The sequence below is a fragment of the Sminthopsis crassicaudata genome, chromosome 1, assembly GCF_048593235.1.
Source record: "Sminthopsis crassicaudata isolate SCR6 chromosome 1, ASM4859323v1, whole genome shotgun sequence".
NCBI lineage: Eukaryota > Metazoa > Chordata > Mammalia > Dasyuromorphia > Dasyuridae > Sminthopsis > Sminthopsis crassicaudata.
Genome location: NC_133617.1, coordinates 441,798,997 through 441,822,235, shown reverse-complemented (window position 1 = coordinate 441,822,235; position 23,239 = coordinate 441,798,997). Strand labels below are relative to the sequence as shown.

General features: G+C 35.3%; 1 protein-coding gene across 1 annotated transcript in view; it reads left to right on the top strand.

Annotated features, from left to right (window-relative positions):
- Positions 1-7,752: 7,752 nt before the first annotated feature.
- The window catches only part of DMRT1 (doublesex and mab-3 related transcription factor 1), a 144,411-nt gene continuing 128,924 nt past the window's right edge, over positions 7,753-23,239 (top strand). Inside the window, exons 1-2 of the mRNA XM_074280653.1 lie at positions 7,753-8,353; positions 15,436-15,610. Coding sequence (XP_074136754.1) covers positions 7,997-8,353; positions 15,436-15,610 — 532 coding nt within the window. The 5' untranslated portion in view covers positions 7,753-7,996. The remainder of the gene's footprint in view (positions 8,354-15,435; positions 15,611-23,239) is intronic.

Here is a 23,239-nt window from a genome sequence, read left to right as displayed (position 1 = left end):
TATATAAAAGTAATTTTCCTTAAGTACAGATCCAACCCCAAAATCCCTCAATTTCAGTGGCTTCCTCTTATCTTCAAGATCAAATATAAACAGGTCATTGTAGTTTTGTTGGGGGCCGAGAGGACAAGGAGGCAATCAGAACTAAGTGACTCGCCCAGGGTCACATAACTAGTTAAGTGTCCAAGGCCACATTTGAACTCAGTTCTCCTGACAAAGCTGGTGCTCTATCCATTGCAAAACCTAACTGTCCCTCTGTTGAGCTTTTAAAAACCTATGCAACCTGGTTCTTTCCAGCTTTATTGGACCTTTTTCCTCTTTCCATATCCTTGAAACCAGCTAAACTGGCCTCATTCATTCAATTCCATCTTCCACTTTTGTGTCCTTATATTGATTTTTTCTTTCTCTTTTGCTTCATAGAGTCTCTCTCACTCTTTCAAGAAGCAGGCACCATTTTATTATGCATGAAACCTTTTCTGAAACCCTAAGTGCTAGTACCCTCCTTCCTAAACTATCTTATATTTAACTACTTAGTATATATTGTATTTATTAACTTTTAATTTATGATGCATCTATTTTACATGTACTTGTTGCATCCCTCAATGAATAGTGTAAGCTCCTTATATTCCTGATTCTAAGATTTTGTCCATACTGTTCCCCAAGACAGAATTTCAGTTTTACTCCTCTCTATTCAAATTTTATTTATTTAGCCTTCTGGGCCTATTCCTCCCCCCCAAATCCTAGTTTCCTCCATCTATGTTCTATTAATTATTATATATGTTACATATATATACATAAACGTGTCTATACTAGATATTTTGAGACATAAAACTCATACTCCAAGAAAGAGAAGACATCAGAGGTATATGTGAATGGAAGAAGAGGTGATCTAGTCATAATGGAGAATGATAGATGACAGATGGAAGACCTGCATGCCTATATTGGCATCCTTAAGAGTACTGATTTTTGAGACAGAGCACTTCAAGGCTTACCTTTCTATTTGAGTATCTGTGTTTTTGAAAAAGTGACTGTCTCTGGGGCTTAATTTCCTTAAATGGATAATCTGAGAATTGTGAATTTATTAAAATCTTTTTGACATTAAAATTTGATATACTGAATGTGTATTCTAATGGAACTGATTTCCTTTGTAATTTCATGATTTTTATTTTATTTTGTGAATTGTAAGTAGAAGTCCATGGGCTTTACCAGACTACCAGAAGGATCTATGACAATAAAAAAGCTTTGAATCCCTTAAGTAGATGATTACTAAGTCTCTTCAGTTCTAAATTTTATTATACTCTGCTCCCGTATGAAGTGGATGAAGAAACCCTGGAAACCTGGGCCAGACCTGTACTTTAGGAGGATCACTTGGATAGTTGAGTGGAGTGGGAAGAGATGATGTAGGGCACCAATAGTAGGCTATTGCAATAGTTCAAGTATAAGAGGATCTAAGCCTACATATACCAGGGTGGTGGCAGTGTCAGAGGAGATAAGGGGACACATACCAGTTATGTTTAGAAGGTAGGACTTGGCAATAGATTGTGAAGGAGAGCTGGTGAGTGTGTGTGTGTGTGTGTGTGTGTGTGTGTGTGTGTGTGTGTGTGTGTGAAAAAGTGGGGGTTTGAAAGCCTGGATGACTGGGCAGATGGACACAGTGGATCAGAGGTTGTGTAGATAAAAGGCTTCAGAAGAAAGAAGACAAATTTTTTGGTTGTTTTATTGATTTGTTTTAACATTACAAAAATATATGGCTTCCCCCAGATCTCTGAAAGGTCTCTTATAACAAAATTTGGAAAATAAGAGGGTTTGAAGAGAAAGATAATGGTTCATTTTTTGGATATGTTTAATTTAAGGACTTTAAATATTTTAATAGTAGAAAATGGGGGTGAGAGGAGCTCTCCTTAGAAAGATGATATTAGCTTTGGCACAGAACTGTTTGGTGGACTCCTGAAAAGGAATGTGAACCCTAAGTGAACATAAGGGAATGAAATCCCTTTGTCTTAATGGTGTGGAATGAGAGGGTCCAGTTGCGGGGCATTAGGAACATGTGTTTTTTAGAAAACAGTGTTTCTAATAACATAACAAGAAAGCTGATAGAGAGAATACAGCATGAGTTGATTTGGAATGGAAGAGATGTGGGGAAAAACCTTCAAGAACATTCAGAAAAGGATTAGGGAGATGAGATAAGAGAAAAGATTCTTACAAACTGAAGCTAAAGGATTATCAGTTGAGTTGGTTGAGAACTGGCTGTGCGAGCAGAATTTTTGACCAGAAGCCAAACGGGGGTGGACTTGAGTTCCCAACAGGAAAGAATTTTTTTCTTCCACTGACCAAGAAGGGACTAGAGAAGATGATGGCCTGACCTTGGACTGAAAGTGAGGGGTGGGGGAAATCAGTGTGAACTAGCATGAAAAATTGTAACTAGAAGGATTGGGAAAAAGGTTTTAGGATTCAACTAAAGGAATAATGATAAGATCCATTGGGAAAGAGCTATTGTATCCTGGCAGCTTGTGTCAAGCTGGATAATGTGAGAGTATATGCGTTTTTACTTTATATGGATTTGTGCCCCTCAGTCCTCTTAGTAACTTGAATTGCATACTTAAATAGAACATAAATAAAGGATTGACAACTAGACAATTAGGAGACAACAGTTATTTCCAGATGCAAAGAAAAAATGAAGAAAGCTTAGGGCTCAAGGCAGAAGGATTTAAGAAATCCATTCATTAATTCATTCATTCAATAGACATTTTTTTGGGTAGAGGCAGCAATTGGTGTTAAGTGACTTGGCCAGGGTCACTCAGTAAGTGTCTGAAGCCAAATTTGAGCTCAGATCTTTTTGACTCCAGGGCCAGTGCTCTATTTATTAATTATAACATCCATCCCTTCTCCCTCTCCCTTTTTTTGGTCAACAAACACATCTTTAAAAACCTACCACGTGCAATGAGAGACAGTGTGGTTTAGTGGATAAATAGCAGGCCTTGGAGGAACAACTGAGTTTAAGCCCCACCTCTGACATTCACCATCATAATCTCTCAGGTAATTCTCTAAATTGATAAATTGTAGGAATTTACTAACCTGCATGGGTAAGAAGAAGTCCTCTATATCAATGAAATCAATTCTAGTCCAAAAAAACATATCCAGTGCAAAGCACTGGCTGGGCAAACTATGAAATAAAAAGAAAGGCTCCTCAATTAAAAAAAAAATCAAGTACATTGCAAAAACCTCTAGCCTAAAATCCGCTACTCAGGTCAATCCAGGACCATTTTAACTTAATTATACCAGCAGCACATTGTAGCTGAACAGAAATCCTTTGAAAAGAGAAGCAAGATTTTCTAAATGACAACCACCATCAACGTTCACCCCTTCCCATACATCCTGTGCTTAATGGCAATGCAAGGCTACTGGTGAACTGCACATGCAGCCAAGACTTCCTTGAATTAGAAGCTTGATTTATTCAGTGTAAAATTTAACCTTGCACAAACTCTTGATATTTTGATCTTTAGGCAAACTGTAAAAAAATATGCTCAAGATTCAAAAAAAGGAAGGTCAACACAACACCATAAGCTTGTGTTTCTCACAAAGGGCATCTACTACAAAGGCAAATGTTCAATTTCATTTTCCTTATGGATATGGTGTTACCAATTTCAAAAAGATGTTTGAAAAATTTATTTAATACTTTTAAGGCTTTTTGATTTTTTGTAAGATGACCTTTTAAATTTCCTCATTAAATGTGTTATTAAATATATATTACTATGTACATATTTCTATATACACAGAGACCGTATGTAAAGTAGAAAAAAAAGTTCTCACTAGAGCAGTAACACAAGGCTGTAAATGTTCTTATCACTTAATAGCCAGGATACATGCTTATTTTGGCCCCAAGGAGCTTTTAATCTAATAGCTTGACATGCAAATAAATAAAACAATTTAGAACCTGACTATTTCTATGACTTGGCAAAATCGTTTAATACAGAGGAATTGGATTAGTTGACTTTCCAGATCTAAATGTATGTTACTATGAATGAGGATGACAAATAGAAGAATTGCAGATCAGATGAAGAAAAGGATACTTTTCAACCAGGAATATCAGAGAGGGAAAGAGATACTATTAAAATTAGTTAAAATTAAATTAGCAAAAATTAAAATTACAAATGTGAATGGAACATGGATGGCGATTCCAAATTTAGCAATGATATAGAAGCTAGAAACTGGGGGATCAATTTTTAAAGAAAATCTTCCCATTTTTAATCAATGGTGTTGACATAACTGGTGTATAAATGGTGTTAAGAACTAAGATCAAAGAGCAGATATTTCTAAATAATCACCACAGGGACCCATTAAACTGTCAACTCTACCCCAAAACTTAATATGTTTAAAAATGAATTCCCCCATCTTTCCCTCCATTAAATATAGTTTCCCCTTTTATCATTTTTATTTTGTATTCCTTTGTAAGGTACTATCATAGGATTTATAGGACTGAAGCTTGGTAAGGACCTTTGAGATCATTTAGCTCAAATAGTCATCCAGGTTTGAAGGAGATTTAAAACCTCCTTAACTATTGAAACCTTTGACTCTTCCCTTCCATCCAATCAGCTGCCAAAGTCCTGCTGATTCTGGTTCTGTGGTACTTCTCCCATTAGGCTCCTATAGTCTCTTAACAGACCTCCCTGCCTCCAGCCTCTGCTCATCTCCATTCTGTCCTTCATATTGCTGTCAGGATTGTGTGTTCCTTTCCATTGTTTACTGAAAAAAATACATTTTCCATTCCAGAATCTACTTTTCCACATTATTCCCACTTCACACATTCTAGATTTCAGTCAGACTAGAAAATTTGCTGTTTGTGGTCTTGTTTTGCTCAAATTCATCTTCATATCTTTGCTTATGATGTCCCTGACTTCTAATCTCTGCATTTTTGAAAACGAGTATAGGTAGCTGGATAGCACAATACTGGCCGTGGAGGGGCTCAGGAAGACCTGAGGTCAAGTTTGATCTCAGATATTTACTTAGTTACATGGCCCTGTGCAAGTCAATTAATCCTGATTGCATTAAAAAAAGGAAAACTTATAGGATCATATTTTTGCATATACTATTCCTGACTCAAACTCCCCTTTTGAAAAATCTTAGTAGAATTTTAAGTTTTAAAACTGAAAAAAGATTTCAAAGACCACTTAGTCCAACTCCTTTAATGTATAGAAGGAAATGAGTATAGTGAAGTAAAGTGATTTGTCTAAGATCATACATAAGTTAAGTACTGGATTTTTAATTGAACCATGATTTTCTGATTCAAGCAATAGCACTAAAAATTTCTTCTATACCATTAGGTTTCCCATTTTCCTTTGAAGCTTAGTCTAGGTGTTCACTTCCCATGAATTTTTCTTTGATTTTACTAGCTGTAAGTGGGATTTTTTCTTCTTAAATCTCTCCTTACCACTCTTTGTTGAGATCTTCCCTATATACTTTTTATAACTTGTATCATGACAATTTATTATTTATTACTGTAATTATTTGATCTAGATCCCAAAAGGACTACAGAGACCATCTGCAGCTTTCTAAATTTATCAATGAGGGAACTGAGTTTTGTGAGTTGTTCAAAGGAGTAAGAATCAGTTTAGATTTTTAACCCAGAGCCTCTGACTTCATAGCTTGTGAGCTTGTCTTCTTTCTTCTGGACCATTCTTGAAAGCAAGTACCATTTCTGGTTCCATCTTTTTATTCCCAACAATGAACTTCAGGATTTAAGAGGGGTGAGGCTTTTATTATCCCAGGTTCTGGATTCACTAAAGCAAAGCACTGCATCTCACTAGAGAGTTTTTGTAAGCTGTAGCTAAAATACAAACACAAAAAACCAAAAAACTATTTCAGCACCTAGTGGCACATTTACTGGTGAGGATGCTCTCTTAATTTACCTAGTATTTGGAGTTCAATAATAGAGGCTGTTGCTGATTTTTTGACTGGCTTTGAAATCAAGTAGGATTCATAAGAGGTTCTTTTCTGTCCCTTGTAGCTGTCAAGGTCATCACTTGGCCATGATTAAGCCATTGGGAGAAGATTATTATGGAGGGGTTGAAGAGAGCTGGCACTTTAAATGGTTGGTGATTTTGGAATTTGCTTGGGGACTATATTCTAGTCACAATATATCCTTATGGACATATTTGAATATTGAATAAAGAGCTATTTAATGAGAAGAGTGTAATCAGGAAAGAAAAAGATGCACAAAGATAAAGACAGAAAAACAGATAGAAACAGAGACACGAGAGACAAGAGAGACAAAAGAGACAAATAGACACAAAGAGAGATGCAGATACACAGAGAGAAAGAGAGTCACATAGACAGCAACAAAAACAGAGAAGATTGGAAGATAAAAGTTTTGGATCTGAGTCCTAACTCTGCTTCGTAAAAATTTTCATGAATTTGACCAAGTTGTTTCCTGGGGATCACGATTTCATTTTATGTCAGATTATGTAAGAGGTGGCAAGGGGTAATGGTAACACTAGATTTGGACTAAGAGAATATGAGTTTGAATTTGGCTCTTCACAGTTTATTCCTCCACAATTCATTTAATTTCTCTGACTTCAATTTCCTTACTTGGAAAACGAGTGATTTGGACTATATAACTTCTGGGTTCCCTCCTGACTCCAGGATATATTTTGCAGCTTTTGTTGAGATTAAATTCATTTTGTGTGATAAACTGACAAAATTCGAAGTGGTGTGTGAATATGTGGTGTTATTATTATCATTGGTAAAGGGTTAGGGTTACAGAAGATGAATGGAAATTTCCTTTTACATGAAACAGCAGGTAACATTGCTTTGACTTAAGTCAATGGCTGTTAAATTTTTTTTCCTTATTGAAGAGACAGTGAATCGATAGGTCAACTCTGGTGGGACAGAAAAGAAATAGAACACATAATACCTAACTTCAGAAATACCTTTAACTAGGCAAAACATCAAACAATAAGAAATTCTCATAAAGTAACACTTTATATGTCAACTCCTAAATGTTAAGGGGCAAGTGTTAAAAGTTGTGTGCAGTTAATGAGGTAGGGTTTTGGGAAAATGAAGGGAAAGTGCATTCCCAATTGATATATGCAAAGATCTCAAAATCGGAATGTTTAAGGAACACAGGAGAAATAGCAGGTGTTCCAAGCAGAGAAATAAACAGCAAATGGCATTGATAATAATACAAGAAGGAATCGATATGATAGAGCACTTTGAAGGTCAGGCTATGGGAATTTGGATTTTCCAAGAAAATCAATTTTTCAAAAAGGCTAGGGCTTGTGTGTGACGGAATGACGGTAACTTTGGAAGACTACTTAACAGTAGTTCATCAGCGGCTCCAGTCCTTCTCATTCTCCACCTTCGGTCTCGTCCCTCCAACTGCCGTGGTTCCAGAAATGGTCCTACACTGCCTGCTCTCCCTACACCACTTTTTCTTATCTTTGCATTGGAAACGAGAAAGGAGAGCCTTGCATATCTGTGCTCCTAAGGGGGAAGGGAAGGGGTAAGGTGGCATCCGTAGTCCTGGGCTAGGGAGGGAAGAGACGAGGTTGCAAATTCAGTAGCTTTTCAACTCTGAGCTGCCCAAGCTGCAGCGTGGGCTGAGAGTTGGCGGGGCGGGGCTCCCTCGCGCCCTCTCCCCTCTAGTTGTCCCGGGAACGTTCTGAAAAAGTATCCAAAAGTTCCCCGCCAAGCGCGCCAAAGGCGTGGGGGGTGGGGGGGAAGTGGTGGGGGAGAGGAAGGTGGGGGGTGGGGAGAGAGAAGGGTAGAAAAGCGCAGGAAGGCACACACGCCCTCACACGCTCCGTGCTACAGCTCGGGGTCGCATCTGCAGCGACTGAGCTCGGCGCTCGGGCCGCTGTTCTGCTACTCCCGCGCCTAGCCATCGCCTCGGGGCTCTATACGGGGCCACAGCTCTCCTACATTGGTGGAGCGTAAAGGAGATCTTGAGGTGACTTTTGAACCTCCTTCTGATTCAGGGGAGAGATCACCCAATAGTGGAGATATGCCCAACGAGGATTCTTACAGCAAGCCCTCGACGTCGTCCGACGGGCACCCTGGGCCCGGGGGCAAGGCCGGGGGTTTCGGAAAGGGCACAGGTTCCATGCTAGGAGTGGCAGGAGGCAGTGGCGGCAGCGGTGGGGCCGGGGGCAGCGGAGGAGGCTCGGGCTCGGGCTCCAGCGGCTTGGGGCCGTCGGGGGCAGCGGGGAAGAAGTCTCCGCGTCTGCCCAAGTGCGCGCGCTGCAGGAACCACGGCTACGCGTCCCCCCTGAAGGGACACAAACGCTTCTGCATGTGGCGGGACTGCCAGTGCAAGAAGTGCAACCTGATCGCCGAGAGACAGCGGGTCATGGCCGCACAGGTGAGCCCCGCAGGGGGAGGGGAGGCGCAGGGCCTGGGGCGCTTCAAACGCGTGGCTAGATGATTTCGCCTCCCCGACGCCTCCTCTTCTCTTTTCTTTTTCATTTCTCCTTTTCCTTTTCCTCTTCCATTTTCCTTTTCTTCCTGTCTCCTTTTCTTCCTCTTTTCCCCTTCCCTCCACCATCTTTTTCTTATCTTATTTTTCCTCTTTATCCTTTCTCTTCTCATTTTTCTTTTCCATTCTCCTTCCTCTTCCCTTTCCTCCTTTTTCTCTTCCATTTCTTTCCTCTACTCTTTTTTCCCTTTTTCCCTTCCTCCTCCCCTTTGTTCCTTTTCCGTCTATTTTATTCTATTCTATTCTCTATTTCAATTTTTATTTTCTTTGGGAGAGGGCGTTAAACTTTAGAGCCACCTTTTGCTGCTCCGATTTCATAGGTTTGTGGAGAAAGCCTGTGTATGTGGGGTGTCTATTTGGGAGACGAAATTGGATTTTAAATAAAACGCTTACTTACCTCCTTCCCAGCATCGGTCCAGTCGGCCGCCGGGCAACCGCGCTATCGGGGAGGGGGGGAGGGTAGTGGGCCTTAGCGGACCCCTTCAGCTCGTTATTCGGAAAGAAAGGTGGATCCCCTGAGAGGCTAAGAAACGCCAAAAACCGTTAAAGGAGAGACCTTGGCGTCTAGCTTTTGCTACGGGAAGTGGAGAATTAGGCGAGGTGGTGTGGGATGGGGATGATCTGAATAATGCATATTAAAAGCTAAAGTTTGTAGTGCATTAGTTTCCTGCAGTAGTCAAATAAAGGAAAATTGTGGGTTTTGCTTTTTTTTTTTTTTTTTTTTTTTTTTTGGTCTTGGAATGAATGCAATGTCTCCCCCCCTCCCCCATGATGCAATAGGAATAGTTTAGCCATTTTGATTCAAGGGGAATCAAGTGTTTTATTAAGCTTTCTTTAATATGCCACCCCAAAGGTTTTATATGGATTTGTAAAATTTTGATATTTTATTTTTATCCAGTTTTCATTTTTCCCCTCTTTCACCCTCGACGGCAGTGGGGGGAGGGAGAGGGAAGGCAGGGAAGGGAGAACCCTTTGTTAACTTAAATACAGTCAAACAAAACATGATTTATTTTAAAGTATTTATCTTAAGCATTTTTAGGTATCTTAAGGGGGGGGGGAAAGTTAAAATCTTAGAAATTTAAAGTCTTTTGAAAGACTAGTCTACCATGTCAACAGGAAAAGAGCCTTTATTTTTATTTACTAAAGAAAATTACATTATTTCTACCTAGTTTGTTTCTTTTTTAAAGAATATTTTTTATTGTAAAGATTGAAAAGAAGTATTTACTAAGCATTGCTACTTTTGATTACAAACTTGTAAATATCCTTCATTGGAATTGGTTTAGATGTCAATTTTTGAAATTTATCGATTGATAGTGATAAAATAAATCTTATGCCTTTGATCTTTGTATTTTTATTTAATTCAAAAGGTTTTTGTTTGTTTGTTTTTTACAGTTTTTTTGGTTCATTTCAAAGTATTTTTTCAAGATATCAGGATGCTACTCAAATGATGAAAATAAATTGATTTGTTTTTTCCCCTCATTTTTTACTTAATCTCAATTAATTGAAAAGAATTAGCTATAACAACATAAAAATGGTTCATTTGAAGCATTTTTGAAGGTTTAAAATGTTTTTTGTAGGTAGAAAGTTTTATAGATCTCTATATGTGTTAAAATATATAGTGGGGAAAATAGCATTTAATCTGTTCATAGTTTCTCAAAATAGTTCCCTTCACTATTATTTATGAAGATTTAACATTTCAAAAAAATTGCTTATTTTAAAATAAAATTAGTAAAATTGAATATAAGATGTTAGTAGACGATTGAACATCAAATGAAATAAAAGTATACATAAATATTGGAGATAACATAAGATATGATGAAATTACATGTGTTATATATTAGAAATGATTCAATACAATATAAATATTGTACACCATACATGCAATATATGAATGTATTATACATAATGTATATAATAAACTTACATATATACAATAATACAGTATTTACAGTGTAGTTAATAGAACAGTGTGTAAATATAATAAGCATATTACAAAATATTGTGGATAATGTATGTAATGTATTCATGTATATAGGTGCTTTGCCAAACTTAAAGTTTAAATCTTAAAGTTTTATATAAATATTGGCTATTAGTTGTTTTTATTTTTTAAAGTTTATTTCCTAGATACAAACCCCTCTCCAAAATAAAAGATAACTTATTATTCAGGTAAGGTTTATATATCAGGATTTCCAGAATAATACACTACTTCCCCCCCCCCAAGTTAATGTTAATCCTTAAAAATTGATTTAAGAATATACTACTACTGTTAACTTCATAGCTCCTACTTCTGTGTATGTTAAGATTTAATAAGGTGTTTTCTGCACAATACTTCTGTGATATTGGCTAAATAACATTTTATCATTTCCCCAGATGAGCATAATGAGACTCATAGTCACATTAACTAGATTACATTTGAACACAGTTTGGACTGTCTCTAATTATTACATTCTTAATAAACTTTTCCTTCTCTGTCAAGCAATTTTTGTTGATGAGAATTATTAAAAATTCCATTAAAAACTCTAATAAAAGTACATTTCCTTGTTAAGCATTATATTTGCTTCAGAAAAGTTAGCTGCTAAATGGACTTTTTGCTTGTTTCTTTTTTCATAAACCAAATCTCCTAGATCCACCTCCTCCTCCTCCTCCTCCTCCTCCTCCTCCTCCTCCTCCTCCTCCTCCTCCTCCTCCTCCTCCTCCTCCTCCTCCTCCTCCTCCTCCTCCTCCTCCTCCTCTTCTTCTCTCCTCCTCCTTCTCTTCTTCTCCTCCTTCTCCTTCCTTCTTCCTTTTTTTTTTTTTAATAGAAACATTTAAAATCTTTGCCTTATTCTTTAAGTGGTCACTTTGTAAGCCAAAGCTTAACATCTGTACCCTAGCTGTATATTTAAGTAATTTTAAAGTGAACCATTTTTTCAATTAAATAGTACCTAATTAGTGCTAATTTATCAGACTTGAAAGCTGGCTTCCAAATTGTTTTTTTTTTTTTTAGTGATTTATTGATCATTTGATTTCTCCTTTTTTCTCCCTTGTGCCTGTATCTCAGATGACAGTGTAATTTGGAGTCAGAAGACTAGTCCTAGGTGTGCTCCATACTTAACTGGTGTGGTCTTAGGAAAGTCAGTTTCCATTTTTGGTAAAATGAGGACAATATACTTGCTATTTATTTTTGGATAAAAGTGCTTTGTGAACTTAAAAAGTGAACACATTCTTAAAAGTTTAGAATAACTATATGGGATATGTATTTTTTCACTTTAACCTGGAAATTTCTGTTTAAGTTATAGGTATAAATCTAGACAAAGCAATTAAAACTTAATTTCTGAACCTTCTAAAATTTTTATTAAGAAAACCAGTCCTCTTATCATGATTTTAAAAGTCAGTCTTTTTACTTAGATACATTGCCAAAAGGTTGTTGTGGGAATAAGTTGAAGCATTTATTCAAAGGTAGGATACTATTAAAATATTTCTTTGCAATGAGACTTACATGACCACTCACATTTCTGGATTTCTACTGCTGGTAAAGTATATCATAATTTTAAATTTGGAATGATTTGACATTAATTTAAAATTTATATTTTCTATTTTCAAAAGCAGGGATACTAAAATTATGTAACATACATGCATACATGTATATTGCTTATATGTACACATATGCTTAAATGTATATATTGTATACATATACATGTATATATTGTGTACATATACATGTATATCTATATCTCTATAAAATTTTTTCCTCCTGATGATATTGTCCTAGTGTCTTCTTTGTAGCATTTGGGATTTAGGACTTGATCTAATACTGATAAGCTTTTGAATCCCATTAAAATTTTTTTTTGAAAGAGTGTTTTTTCCAACTACATGCAAAGATAGTTTTCAATATTCACCTTTAAAAAACCTCGTGTTCAAATTTTTTCTCCCTCTCTCCCTTCCTCCCTGCTCCCCAAGACAGCAAGCAATCTGATATAGGTTAACATGTGCAATTCTTCTAAACATATTTCCATATTTGTCATACTGCACAAAAAAAAAAAAAAATCTGATCAAAAGGCCAAAAAAAAAAAAAAAAAAAATAACAAGAGGGGGGGAAAAAAGCAAACAGTAACAACAACAACAAAAAAGTGAAAATACTATCCTTTGAGCCATTTTCAGGTTCCATAGTTCTCTCTAAATGCAGAAAGCACTTTCTATCACTAGTCTATTGGAAGTGTTGGAGCCCATTTTTGATGATTTCTAGAAAAGTATTTTCTCCCTTCTAGGGCTATTAATAGAAATATAGCTAGCTCTGTTGTTGGAGTAGCTATGACAGGTAGTGTTTTTGTCAAGTCTTGCACTGATTAACTTTCGGGATCTCCAAAAATCAATGCCCTTTCTCCTACCTTGGTTGATGACTAACATTTTGATGCATGTATTATAGAAAATATTTTTCAGTCAAGGATCTTTTGTACTTTTTATGTTTTCTGTTTTAGTTTAAGGGTAACTAGTATTGTGGCTGCCTAAAGAATTAATTCTTGAAGCTTCAGTCCAAAAATTGGAATGGACCCCAAGGAATCATTTAGTGGTGATCAAATTTCATGATACTGTCCTTTTTGTTCATTGATCTGTTTTGGTTTATACAATTAATCTTTGTAGACCATTTGATTCACTCCCTTAATTTTACTGATAGGGAAATTGAGGAATAGAGTGGTGAAGACTTGACTAAACTCTCACAGGTGCTAAGTAAGCAGAGCTGGAAATCAAACCTAGGACCTCTGATTATAAATCCCTATACCCTCTCTGCCTTTCCTAGCTTTAAGAGCACAGGGGGAAAATATTGTTATTAATAACCCAGGAGATAAGATTCCAGATCAAAGTTATTTTCTTTCTTTTTGGAGGCAGTGTGACTTGACCAGGGTCACTCAGCCAGTGTTTGAAGCCAAATTTGAACTCAGGTCCTCCTGACTCTAGGGCGGCTGGCACTTTATCTACTGTGCCACTTAGCTGACCACAGAGCAAAGTTATTTTCTAGAAATGAGAAAAATATTTTTTATAGCTCATTCCTTAGGTAGTTTGTGGTTTATTCATTTTTCAGTTGTGTTCCTCTTCTTTGTGACTCCATTTGGGATTTTCTCAACAAAGATAGTAGAGTGGCCATTTAAAGCCTTCCTTTAATCCCTAATCCCATTCTTTCATTAGGTGATTTTGCATTTTAGTGATCGATTTCTTTCTCCCTAGACAAAAATAAAATTGAAGTAAACATCTTTACTTCTCATTTTATCCTTCTTTCCTCTTTTTTTCTTCATGCTGTAATTTATAAAAATTGACACTGGAGAAAAACTAATAGCAATTATTTATATCAAAGTATGAATTAGGATTAGTGCCTATTATTCTCCCAGTGTACTTGCACTTTCACTTTTATCTTTATCTTCTATAGCCAGATATTTTGAGTCAGTTCCCAAGCTGCCCCCAAATTATTTTAAATAGCAGACCTTGTCTATATGTGTCGATGCATATATATAGACATATCCCACTTTTATTTTACTTTAATAATAGTAATAATAAGGTAAAATAATGCAGTATAAAAACCTTCATTATTTTACTTTATTATTAACATCTAGGTGGCATAGAGGATAGAATGTTGATTTGGAGAGACATCAGCTTGAATCCAGCCTTAGCAGTATGACTCAAGACCAATCAGTTTCCTCATCTGTAAAATGGGGATAATAATCACTTTTCTCCCAGGGAGTTTGTCACTGTCCTACAAGGTGAGACATTTAAAGGGCTTTGCAAACTTTTAAGTGTTTTATGTAAGTGATAATTTTTCTTTTATCTATGTCTTTCCATCTTTTCTTTGCTTCCATATTTATTCTTTCCTACTCTAGTAGATTATCCCAGTCACACACTTGTTTCTTCTTTGACTCAAAATCTGAAAAATTCTTAGCTTGATCCTGACTTTCCCTTTAGCTATAACCCAATTTCTTTGATTCTTTTTTGTTCCATATTTGAAGGTTGGTTACTTCTATTAACTACTTCTCTTAATCTTTTGCACCTATTACCATCCATATCAGTCTATGGAAATTCACTTTTAGAGATAGGTCATCAAGAATCAATGTCAAAATTACACTTTTCCAAGTCTTCATTCTTTTTGATTTCTCTGCAGTAATGACACTGCCCTTATTTTTATGACATTTATCACAGGCTTCCTTATTTAGTTATAGTAAGACTTGGGTTCCCTATTATTATCTTAATTAATTTCTGGAGGGCAGAGGACTTTATTAATAAGCTCCTATTGATTGCCAGGCACTATGCTGGGTGCTAGGGATAAAAGTCCCTGCTGTGAAAATGCTTTACTAAAGGCACAGTTACACAAAATAGTACACAAAATCATGGAATTTTTTTTAGTTATTCATTTGTAAAATGAAATTGTGAAATTTTCCTCAGTTTTTTATCTGTAAAATGGATAACAATAGCACCTTTCTCCCAGGATCATTGTAAGAACCAAAAGTGCTTAGAACAGTGCCTGGCACATAATAAGTAACAGTTATCCCCTTCCCTCATTTTACCATCTAGCCAAACTGGCATTTTATTTTCTACCCTTCTCCATACTATGCCACACATGTAGAATGCCATCTCCTTGCAACTTCACCTGAGAGAACACTTTGCTTTCCTTCAATACTTCAAGAAAACTTCTTGGTTAATCTTTTCCTTATTATCTCAGCTATTACTGGTCTTAAGCCCTAAACTACCTTGATTTATTCTGAATATAGTTACATATTTGTTGTCTTGCCCTTTTGAAGCTAAGCTCCATGAAAACAGGGATTGTTTTCCTTCACTGTTTGCAGAACCTAGACTATGTCTGAATCATCCAGGACAGTAGGTACTAAGTAGTTTGTAGATTAATCTTTTATAAATAAATACTAGGGGAAATGTTTGTAAATTTAATTCACCCCCCACATTATTTAGTTTGTATTTAAGTTGTTTTCCCCCCAAAAAATTTTCAGGTGGCATTGAGAAGGCAACAAGCACAGGAGGAGGAGCTCGGGATCAGCCATCCTATTCCCTTGCCCAGTGCTGCAGAACTGCTTGTTAAGAGAGAAAATAATGGGAGCAGCTCCTGCCTGATGTCTGAGAGCAGCAGCCCGACCCAGGCCCCAAGTACTCCAACCACATCTTCAGGTAATCTCTTTGTTTAAGTCTCATTCTTTCAAACATTAATTGGTGCTTAGAAAAGGGGAGCCAAGTTTGGACCTTTTTATTTTTTAAGATGTAAAGGAAATGCTAAAATTGAATTACTGAAATTTTACATGCAACATTAAATCAAAAGAATTCATTTTTTTTCCTTCTCTCTCCAATTGGCCATTTTTCTTTTGAAAGGGTTTTCCTAGATTTGTCTTCGGTAACCCCTTTTAAAAGACATAATAATAGGTTCTGAAAATGGGCTAAAAAACCTGAAACAATCCCTACTCTCATATGAATAAACTGAGGCAAATGCTAAGTGACTTGCTTAGGCTCACATAATTAGTAAGTGTCTGAAGCCAGAGCTGAACTCGGGAAGAGGATTCTTCTTGATTTCAGGCCTGGCACTTCTACACTACTTAGCTGTCCGTCTTAATTTAGGGCCTCATCAACTTCCCTCACAAAATTTGTATTGGTCTTCCAAATGTCTCTTTGCCTTAAGCTTTTCTTCACAATCTACCTTCTATACATTTTCCAGTGTTTTTTTTTTAAAATCACAGATTTGAGCATGTTATTTCTTTGTACTCAGTCATTCTTAGTGGTTCCCTCTTGATTATTAAGAGTTAACCAGTTTGCTATATTTAATCAATATTTGGTGTTCTTGATGGGGTCATGAGTTTGGGGGTTTAGTCTTAAAAATGAAAAGAATCAGGGAGGAGGTAAATGTGGATAAAGAGGAAGAACAAATTCCAAGAGTTGGATAGAATTATTTTTTCCCATTGCAGCACCATAATGTTGAAGGCAGTGATAAGCCTGGTTTAAAGAACATTATATTTGTAGTCAGAGGGCTAGTCCTGAGTGTCCTACATAGCTCTGTGCTCCTGGAAAAGTCCTTTTCCTTCTCTTGATCAGAGAGATCATGAGTTGTAAAATGAGGATCTTGAACTAGAAAAGATAATTCTCTAAACTTTCCAATATATGCTGTAATTCTGAGGGTCTGGCACTGGTCTGCAATAACAGCAATTATAATAATATAAGGTCTTTACAAATATCTCATTTGATCTTAACAAATTTGGGAGATTGGTAATATAATCTTCATTTTTTAGTTGAGGAAACCAAGACCAAGTATCAGTTAAGCAACTTGCCCAATATCATATAGTTAATGAGTATCTGAGGCTGAATTTGAACTCAAGATTTTCTTGACTCCTGACCGAGTACTCTTAATCCATGGTACAACCTAGCTGCCCAGATTTCTGTGGATTAAACCAATGACAGATAAAATGGGATCTTTGCAAAATATTTAGGTGAGGATTGATTCACTTGGGTCAGGAATAGAAAATTAGGGACTGTATATTAAACTTTAGGATGGTTCTTGTGATGCAGTGAATAAAAGGCTGAACCTAAGTCAGAAAGACTCATTTTCTTGAGTTCAGATACTTAGTAGCTGAGTGACCCTGAACAAGTCACTTCCCCTACTTACTACAGTTTCTTCATCTATAAATGAGTTGGAGAAGGAAATGGCAAACCACTAGAGTATATATCTGCCAAGACGACCCTAAATGGAATGACCGAGAATCAGAAAAGATTGCAGTGATCGTTGGGTTGTTCAACTTAGACACTTTAGATCTCTGTAACAACGGAAGAAAGTGTGAAGAGTGGGTGACCTCAAAGTTGCCAGAGCCTTTAGAAGGGAGTTTTTAGGAGATGAAATTCTCAAAGTAAACAAATTCTGGTAGTGCATTTCAGAGGCAGTGATAGGGAAAGTTACAAACAGGAGGTGTGGGAGCAAGATAGGAAGTTCAGGGTCAAAGGAGGGTGACCAAATTCTCTTCTTCCTTCTGGAGCCAAAGGACCTTGAGAGTTTTTAGGGCAATTGTATCCTTCAGTTTCAGAAAGAGCTTTATAATAGCTAATTCATGTAGAGAAGGCTCTCCATAGGAAAGTGATGTCCATTCTCATCTGCCAGCCAAAATACTGTTTATATGAAGGACCCCAAAGGGGAATCTTAGGGCTGAAAGGGACCTCACTAAATCTAACCTATTCATTTTAAAACTGTGAAACAGACTCCAGAAGGTTGTGATTTTTCCAAGAGTTAGTAGGTCACTAAGGCTAGACTTGAGCTCAGGTCTTGTTTTAACTCCCAATCTGTCATTATATCCACTGCATTATCCAGTTGCCCCCCCCCCCACCTTTTTTTTTTTTTTATTGATGTTTAGTCATTTCAGTCTTGTCTAACTCATCATGACCACATTTGGGGTTTTCTTAGCAAAGATATCAAAATGGTTTGCCATTTCCTTCTCCAGATCATTTACAGATGAGGAAACTTGAGGCAAACAAAGTTTGCACTGACTTGTCCAGTGTCATAACAGGATCACGCTAGTAAGTGTCTGAGGCTGGGTTTGAACATGAGTCTAGGTGGGCACTCTATTCACTGTGCCTCCCAGATGCTCCTATTTGGCACCATTTGCTACATTAGCTAATTGCAGGAGAGCTTTTCTATTAATAATTTTTAATATTCGTGTCTGATATTAAATCAGACACAAATATTTCCATAATGGGAGTCAAAAAACAAGACTGGATTTGTAAAGAGCTTATTTGGATATGTAAGCCTTAAGAGAATTTTTTCCCCCTCCAATTACATGAAAAGACAATTTTCAACATTCATTTTTAATGTGAAATTTCAAGTTTCAATTTTTTTCTTTCCTCCCTCTCTAAGATAATAAGCAGTTTGATATAGGTTACACTACACAATCATGTAAAATATATATCTGTATTAATCATGTTGAGAAAGAAAAAAAAAGAACAAAAGGAAAAACCATGAAAAGAATTAAAGTGAAAATAGTATGTTTTTATTGAATTGATGTTTTTAATGCAGTATCCTCTTTAACGTGGGAAAATTTCAGAGGCTACTTGCTTATTGTCAGGGATCTCCTAAGTGTCCAAGGTATTGATTTTTTAAAATACTCATTTCTAAATAGGGAAATAATTAAAAAAAACTATTAGAGGGGGAGTGGTGAAATCCAGTTATCTGATATTTGGTTTTAATTGCTATTTGGTAATTTCATTAGATTGAAAATCAAAAATAGAATGATTTCTATGTTCAGAGCAATTTTATTCTTCTTTCCAGATTGGATTAGGGCTGCCCTGAGAGAGAAACTGACTTCTGAGTTTTTGAAGTTATTTGGAATAAAATACATGTTAAAGATTTTCTAATCTAACCTTCCTATTGTATACATGATGAGACTAAGGGTCAAAGAATTTGTGATTTCCCTAGTATGGTAGAATTGGGATTAGAACGTAGGTCCCTAATTCCAAATCCAGTACTTTTTCTATGAGACCAGTTTAATTTTGGCTGGTAAGAGAACCACCATTTTTTGCAAGTGTAAAAACTATTTGAATAATTGTGGGCTTTTTTTTTTTAATACTATATTGTAAGTTCTAAGATAAATTAGATTTTTTTTTTTGTTTCCCTCATTTATAGACCTGATTTTTTGAATAGATTTCTTTCCTACTTTTTTCAAATACTGGTTAAGTGTTTCAGAAGACTAGAGGAAATCTTTTTAACACATAAAATCAAGTATACAAAAAAAATTATTATTGGCAAAGTATGGGAAGAATCTGTGATTTACTGTGAGCGACTCCTATCAATTTAGCAACCTTTATAGATAATAATTTAAATTTTAATATAATTTTAATTATAATAATTAAATAAATAATTTTAATTTTAATATAATAATTTCCCTTTGCAATCCTATGTATTTTATTTTATGCATTTAAAAACACTATTCAGAGAAGGGTTCCATAGGTTTCCTCAGATTACCGAAGGGAAGGGATCTCTGATATAAAAAAAAAATTAAGAAAGAGCCTTTTCATTAGTAGATACATATGTAATTCTTGAGCTGTCTTTTTCTTGCAGATTGTGTTTTGCACTTTGTCTTATATAGTAATGTACCGCTTTTTAAAAAGAAGGAAGAGGAAACACTTGATGGTGTTTATGAAAAGGGCTTAGAAAATGTGATGTGGAAAAAACTTTGCAGGGTGTTCCTGCTTCTTGATGGCAGTGAAAATGAGCAAAATTTCTTCTTTTGAACCATGGTTACTCAGAAGGGAAGATAGGATGAATCTGGAATTATGATGAAATAACAGATTAGTTACAACTGTCCTCTTAATTTCTGGCACTTATGGTTGTTATATATCATAGTTTGTCAGGGCTTGGAATGGTCCATATTCTCTGGCCTCCTTAAACTTTCCTCCCTTTCTGTTCATTATAAGTAAAGCCCTGAATGTTATCTCTGTGCCTTTCCTTCAGGAGTATTTTGGGTTTCTGGAACTGCCATTCCTTTATTCTTCCTGATGAAACCAACCTCTACTCATTCTGGCCTGCCCTATTGGCAGCCTGAGCCTCTTGCTCGTTTCTGGTCATCTTTTTTGCTTTGGCTAGATGAGTTCGGTCTCTAACATTTGATGAGGCTTCTCTTCAGCTACCATTTGTCCTCAGTATATCCTTCAATTTAGGGTGGGAATATGAAGATGGGGGAAGAATGTGCCTAGTATTGGACCAACTAATTGGGGCTTGAGAGAAACAGTTTTTGACACTTAGGTGCTTAATAAAGGTTTGCTTGCTTGATTTCTCTGAAATTAAAGTCCTATTAATGAATGAAGCTTACATGCAAAGTTAATACACCCATTTCAGTTTCATGTAGGTAAAAATAATTTCTATATGCATTCAAATGAATTATCACATTGTGAATAATTAGTTCTTTCCATGTTATATATACAACCTATATTTTGATATTTTAACATAAGTGTTTTTCAACAAAACTGTCAAAATATTATAGAAGTGAGATGGTGGTTCCTGTTCTCAAGGAGCTTAAATTCTAATGGGGGAAACCATATTTAGGGGCATGTGGTCAGATAAGAAAATTTTAGTCTGGGAAGAGACATAGGGGGGACGGTGAAGTGGAATAAGGACTTTCAATTTTCCCATAAATAATTAATGTTGCTTATATTTGATTTCTGCTTCTTAAATTAAGGAGCAAAAAAGGCAGAAACGCAGGAAGAATTTTGTAGCAGGACAGAAAACATACAGGTGGAGAAGATAATTCAGAGTTCTGGAAAATTTAGAGTTTTGAATGGCTTATCTCCTAATGATCATGGTCTATGAAGGTACAGTTTTTGAAGGATGCCAGCATCCTTTAGAGACCATTGACTAAAAAGATCTGTAACTTTCTTGTCAGCAAAAAATTTAGTCATCACAGTATCATTGGACTGAGAATTGAGTTTCCTATTATGGAGAGACTTGTTAACACCAATCTCCTCCCCTGATGGTAGATTGTCTTAAAGAAAGATAGGAAACTGAAGACCTGTTGGAGCAAGGATATAATGAACAACAATAAACAAGAGCTGTCAGAGAGTTGTGGAATTCTGTCAGCAGGAGATATTGATACTGCCTTCCACCTTTTCCTAATTGTGTATTTTTCCTCTTGGTTTCCTGTGTGCATGCCACACTGGACTCCCTATGTTGGTGTATGGTGTCCAGAGAGTATGAGGTCCAAATTTGTGAGGGGGATTTTCTCTTCTATTACTGTGCTATTTCATCAAATCTTTCAATAAATTAGTGAAGAAGAATTTTTATTGAAATAGCTTTATGAATAGCTTTTTTAGCTAAGAATTTATCGTCTAGCTATAGCTATAAAAGGTAGCCGATCTAGTTCTCTTATAATTTTTTTTTTTTATTAGGAGATCTTGAATATTCCCACCAAAACTCTATTTTGAGTTTATGGTATGACAGTATTTTGTGTATATGAAATAAGGTGTTGGTATAGATAGACCTAATTTTTCAGAGATTAACTAGACTTTCTTAGGTAATATATATGTTCAAATTTATTAAATATTGGACTATTGAATTCAGTTATTTTTTATTCTACCTTGTCCATTTTGTTCTATTGGAATTTTTAAAAATAAAAATAATATTTTTCTATTTTTTAACCAATTCCAAATAGCTTTAATTAGAGGTATTTCAAACACTTGACCTGAGAATGTTACTCTGAGTCCTGCTTGGATCAGATTAAAATGTATTGGAAAAGATTGAACAAAATAAATGAATATACAGTATAATATAGATGATGTTAATATGTGGTTTTCTAAGTCAAAATATGGTGATCAGGATCCTTATGTACAATTTAGGGGTTCCTTTTTCCATTTAAATTTCATAACATTGATTTTAATGATTACAGCTTTTATAACAATTCAAGGTCTAGAAATGCTATTTGTCCTTAATTTCTACTTTAAAAAATTATCCCTCTTGATATTCTAAATGCATTATTCCTCTAGTTGAATTTTATTATTTTTGTCAAACTCTGTAAATACCAGTTGATAATCCAAATGAACTGAATCCTTTAATTGCTACCGATTTCTTTGGTGGCTCCTAAGATTTTCTGAACATCTCTGATTTAAGTTTAGTTTGATCATAGAAGATGATTTTGGCATAATTTGAATATATTTTAATTTAGTCTTTTTAAAAATAAGCATGTTTTTTAAAATAAAAAACTTATTTTAAAAAAGCTTCATAGAATTTTTTGTAAATTCATATGAATTAGTCTCCCCTCAGTCCTTTATTAGTTTCTTTAAAGCTACTTCAATTTCATCTTTTTTTGGGGGGGGATTGTCTTTGTTAAGATTTTGAAGGGAATTTTTTTTGTTAAATTAGATATTTTAGATTTTTGAACATTATTCTTTTGAATTCTCAGTTTTGTTGGCATTATAATTTTAATAGCTTTTGACAATTCTTTTTATTTCTACTTCATTGTCATTTTATCCGATTTACTTTTTATTTTGTTGACTTGATTTTCCTGATTTTTTTTTTTTTAAAGCATTTTGGCTGCTTTAGTCACTTTTTTTTTTTTTTTTTTTTTTAGTATTTTCAAAGAACAAGATTTTACTTTTGTTTCTCATTTATATGGTATTTTTGGTTATCAGTTTACCTATTTCAAGATTTTTTTTTTGTATTTAGTTTGGGGATTAGTTTGTTCATTTTCTGATTTAAAAATTTATAATACTCAGTTAATCTCTCTTTTCCTATCAATGCGTGACTTTTTAGAGTTAGTTTTTTTCTTTGAGGAATGCTTGAGCTGTATGTCAGAAATTTTAGTATGTTTTATTATTTTCATTGTCTTTCCCATATGTATTTATTTGTCATTCATTCTTTGATTTACTCTTTAGGAATTATTTATTACATTTATGTTTAGGTCTTTTGGATTTTCTTGCAATCTCTATATTGATTACAATTTTTATTGCATTATTGTCTGCAAAAAATGGATTTAGTATTTCTTCTTTGTAAACCTTTGTCATTTCCTTTTGATAAAACATGATCTATTTTTGTAAAGGTACCATATAATTCTGGTAAAGATGTATGTTGCTAATAACAATAGCTAGCTTATATAGCACTTTAAAGTTTGTAAAGGGCTTTATAAATATTATCTCATTTAATCTTAATATAGGCTTGTGAGGGTAGGTGCTATTATTATCATCCCCATTTTACAGATGAGGAAACAGGCATTAAGTGATTTGTCAGCCTTGTGCCATAATTGGTATCAGAGAAAGAGTTTGAAGTTAAGTCTTTTTGACTCA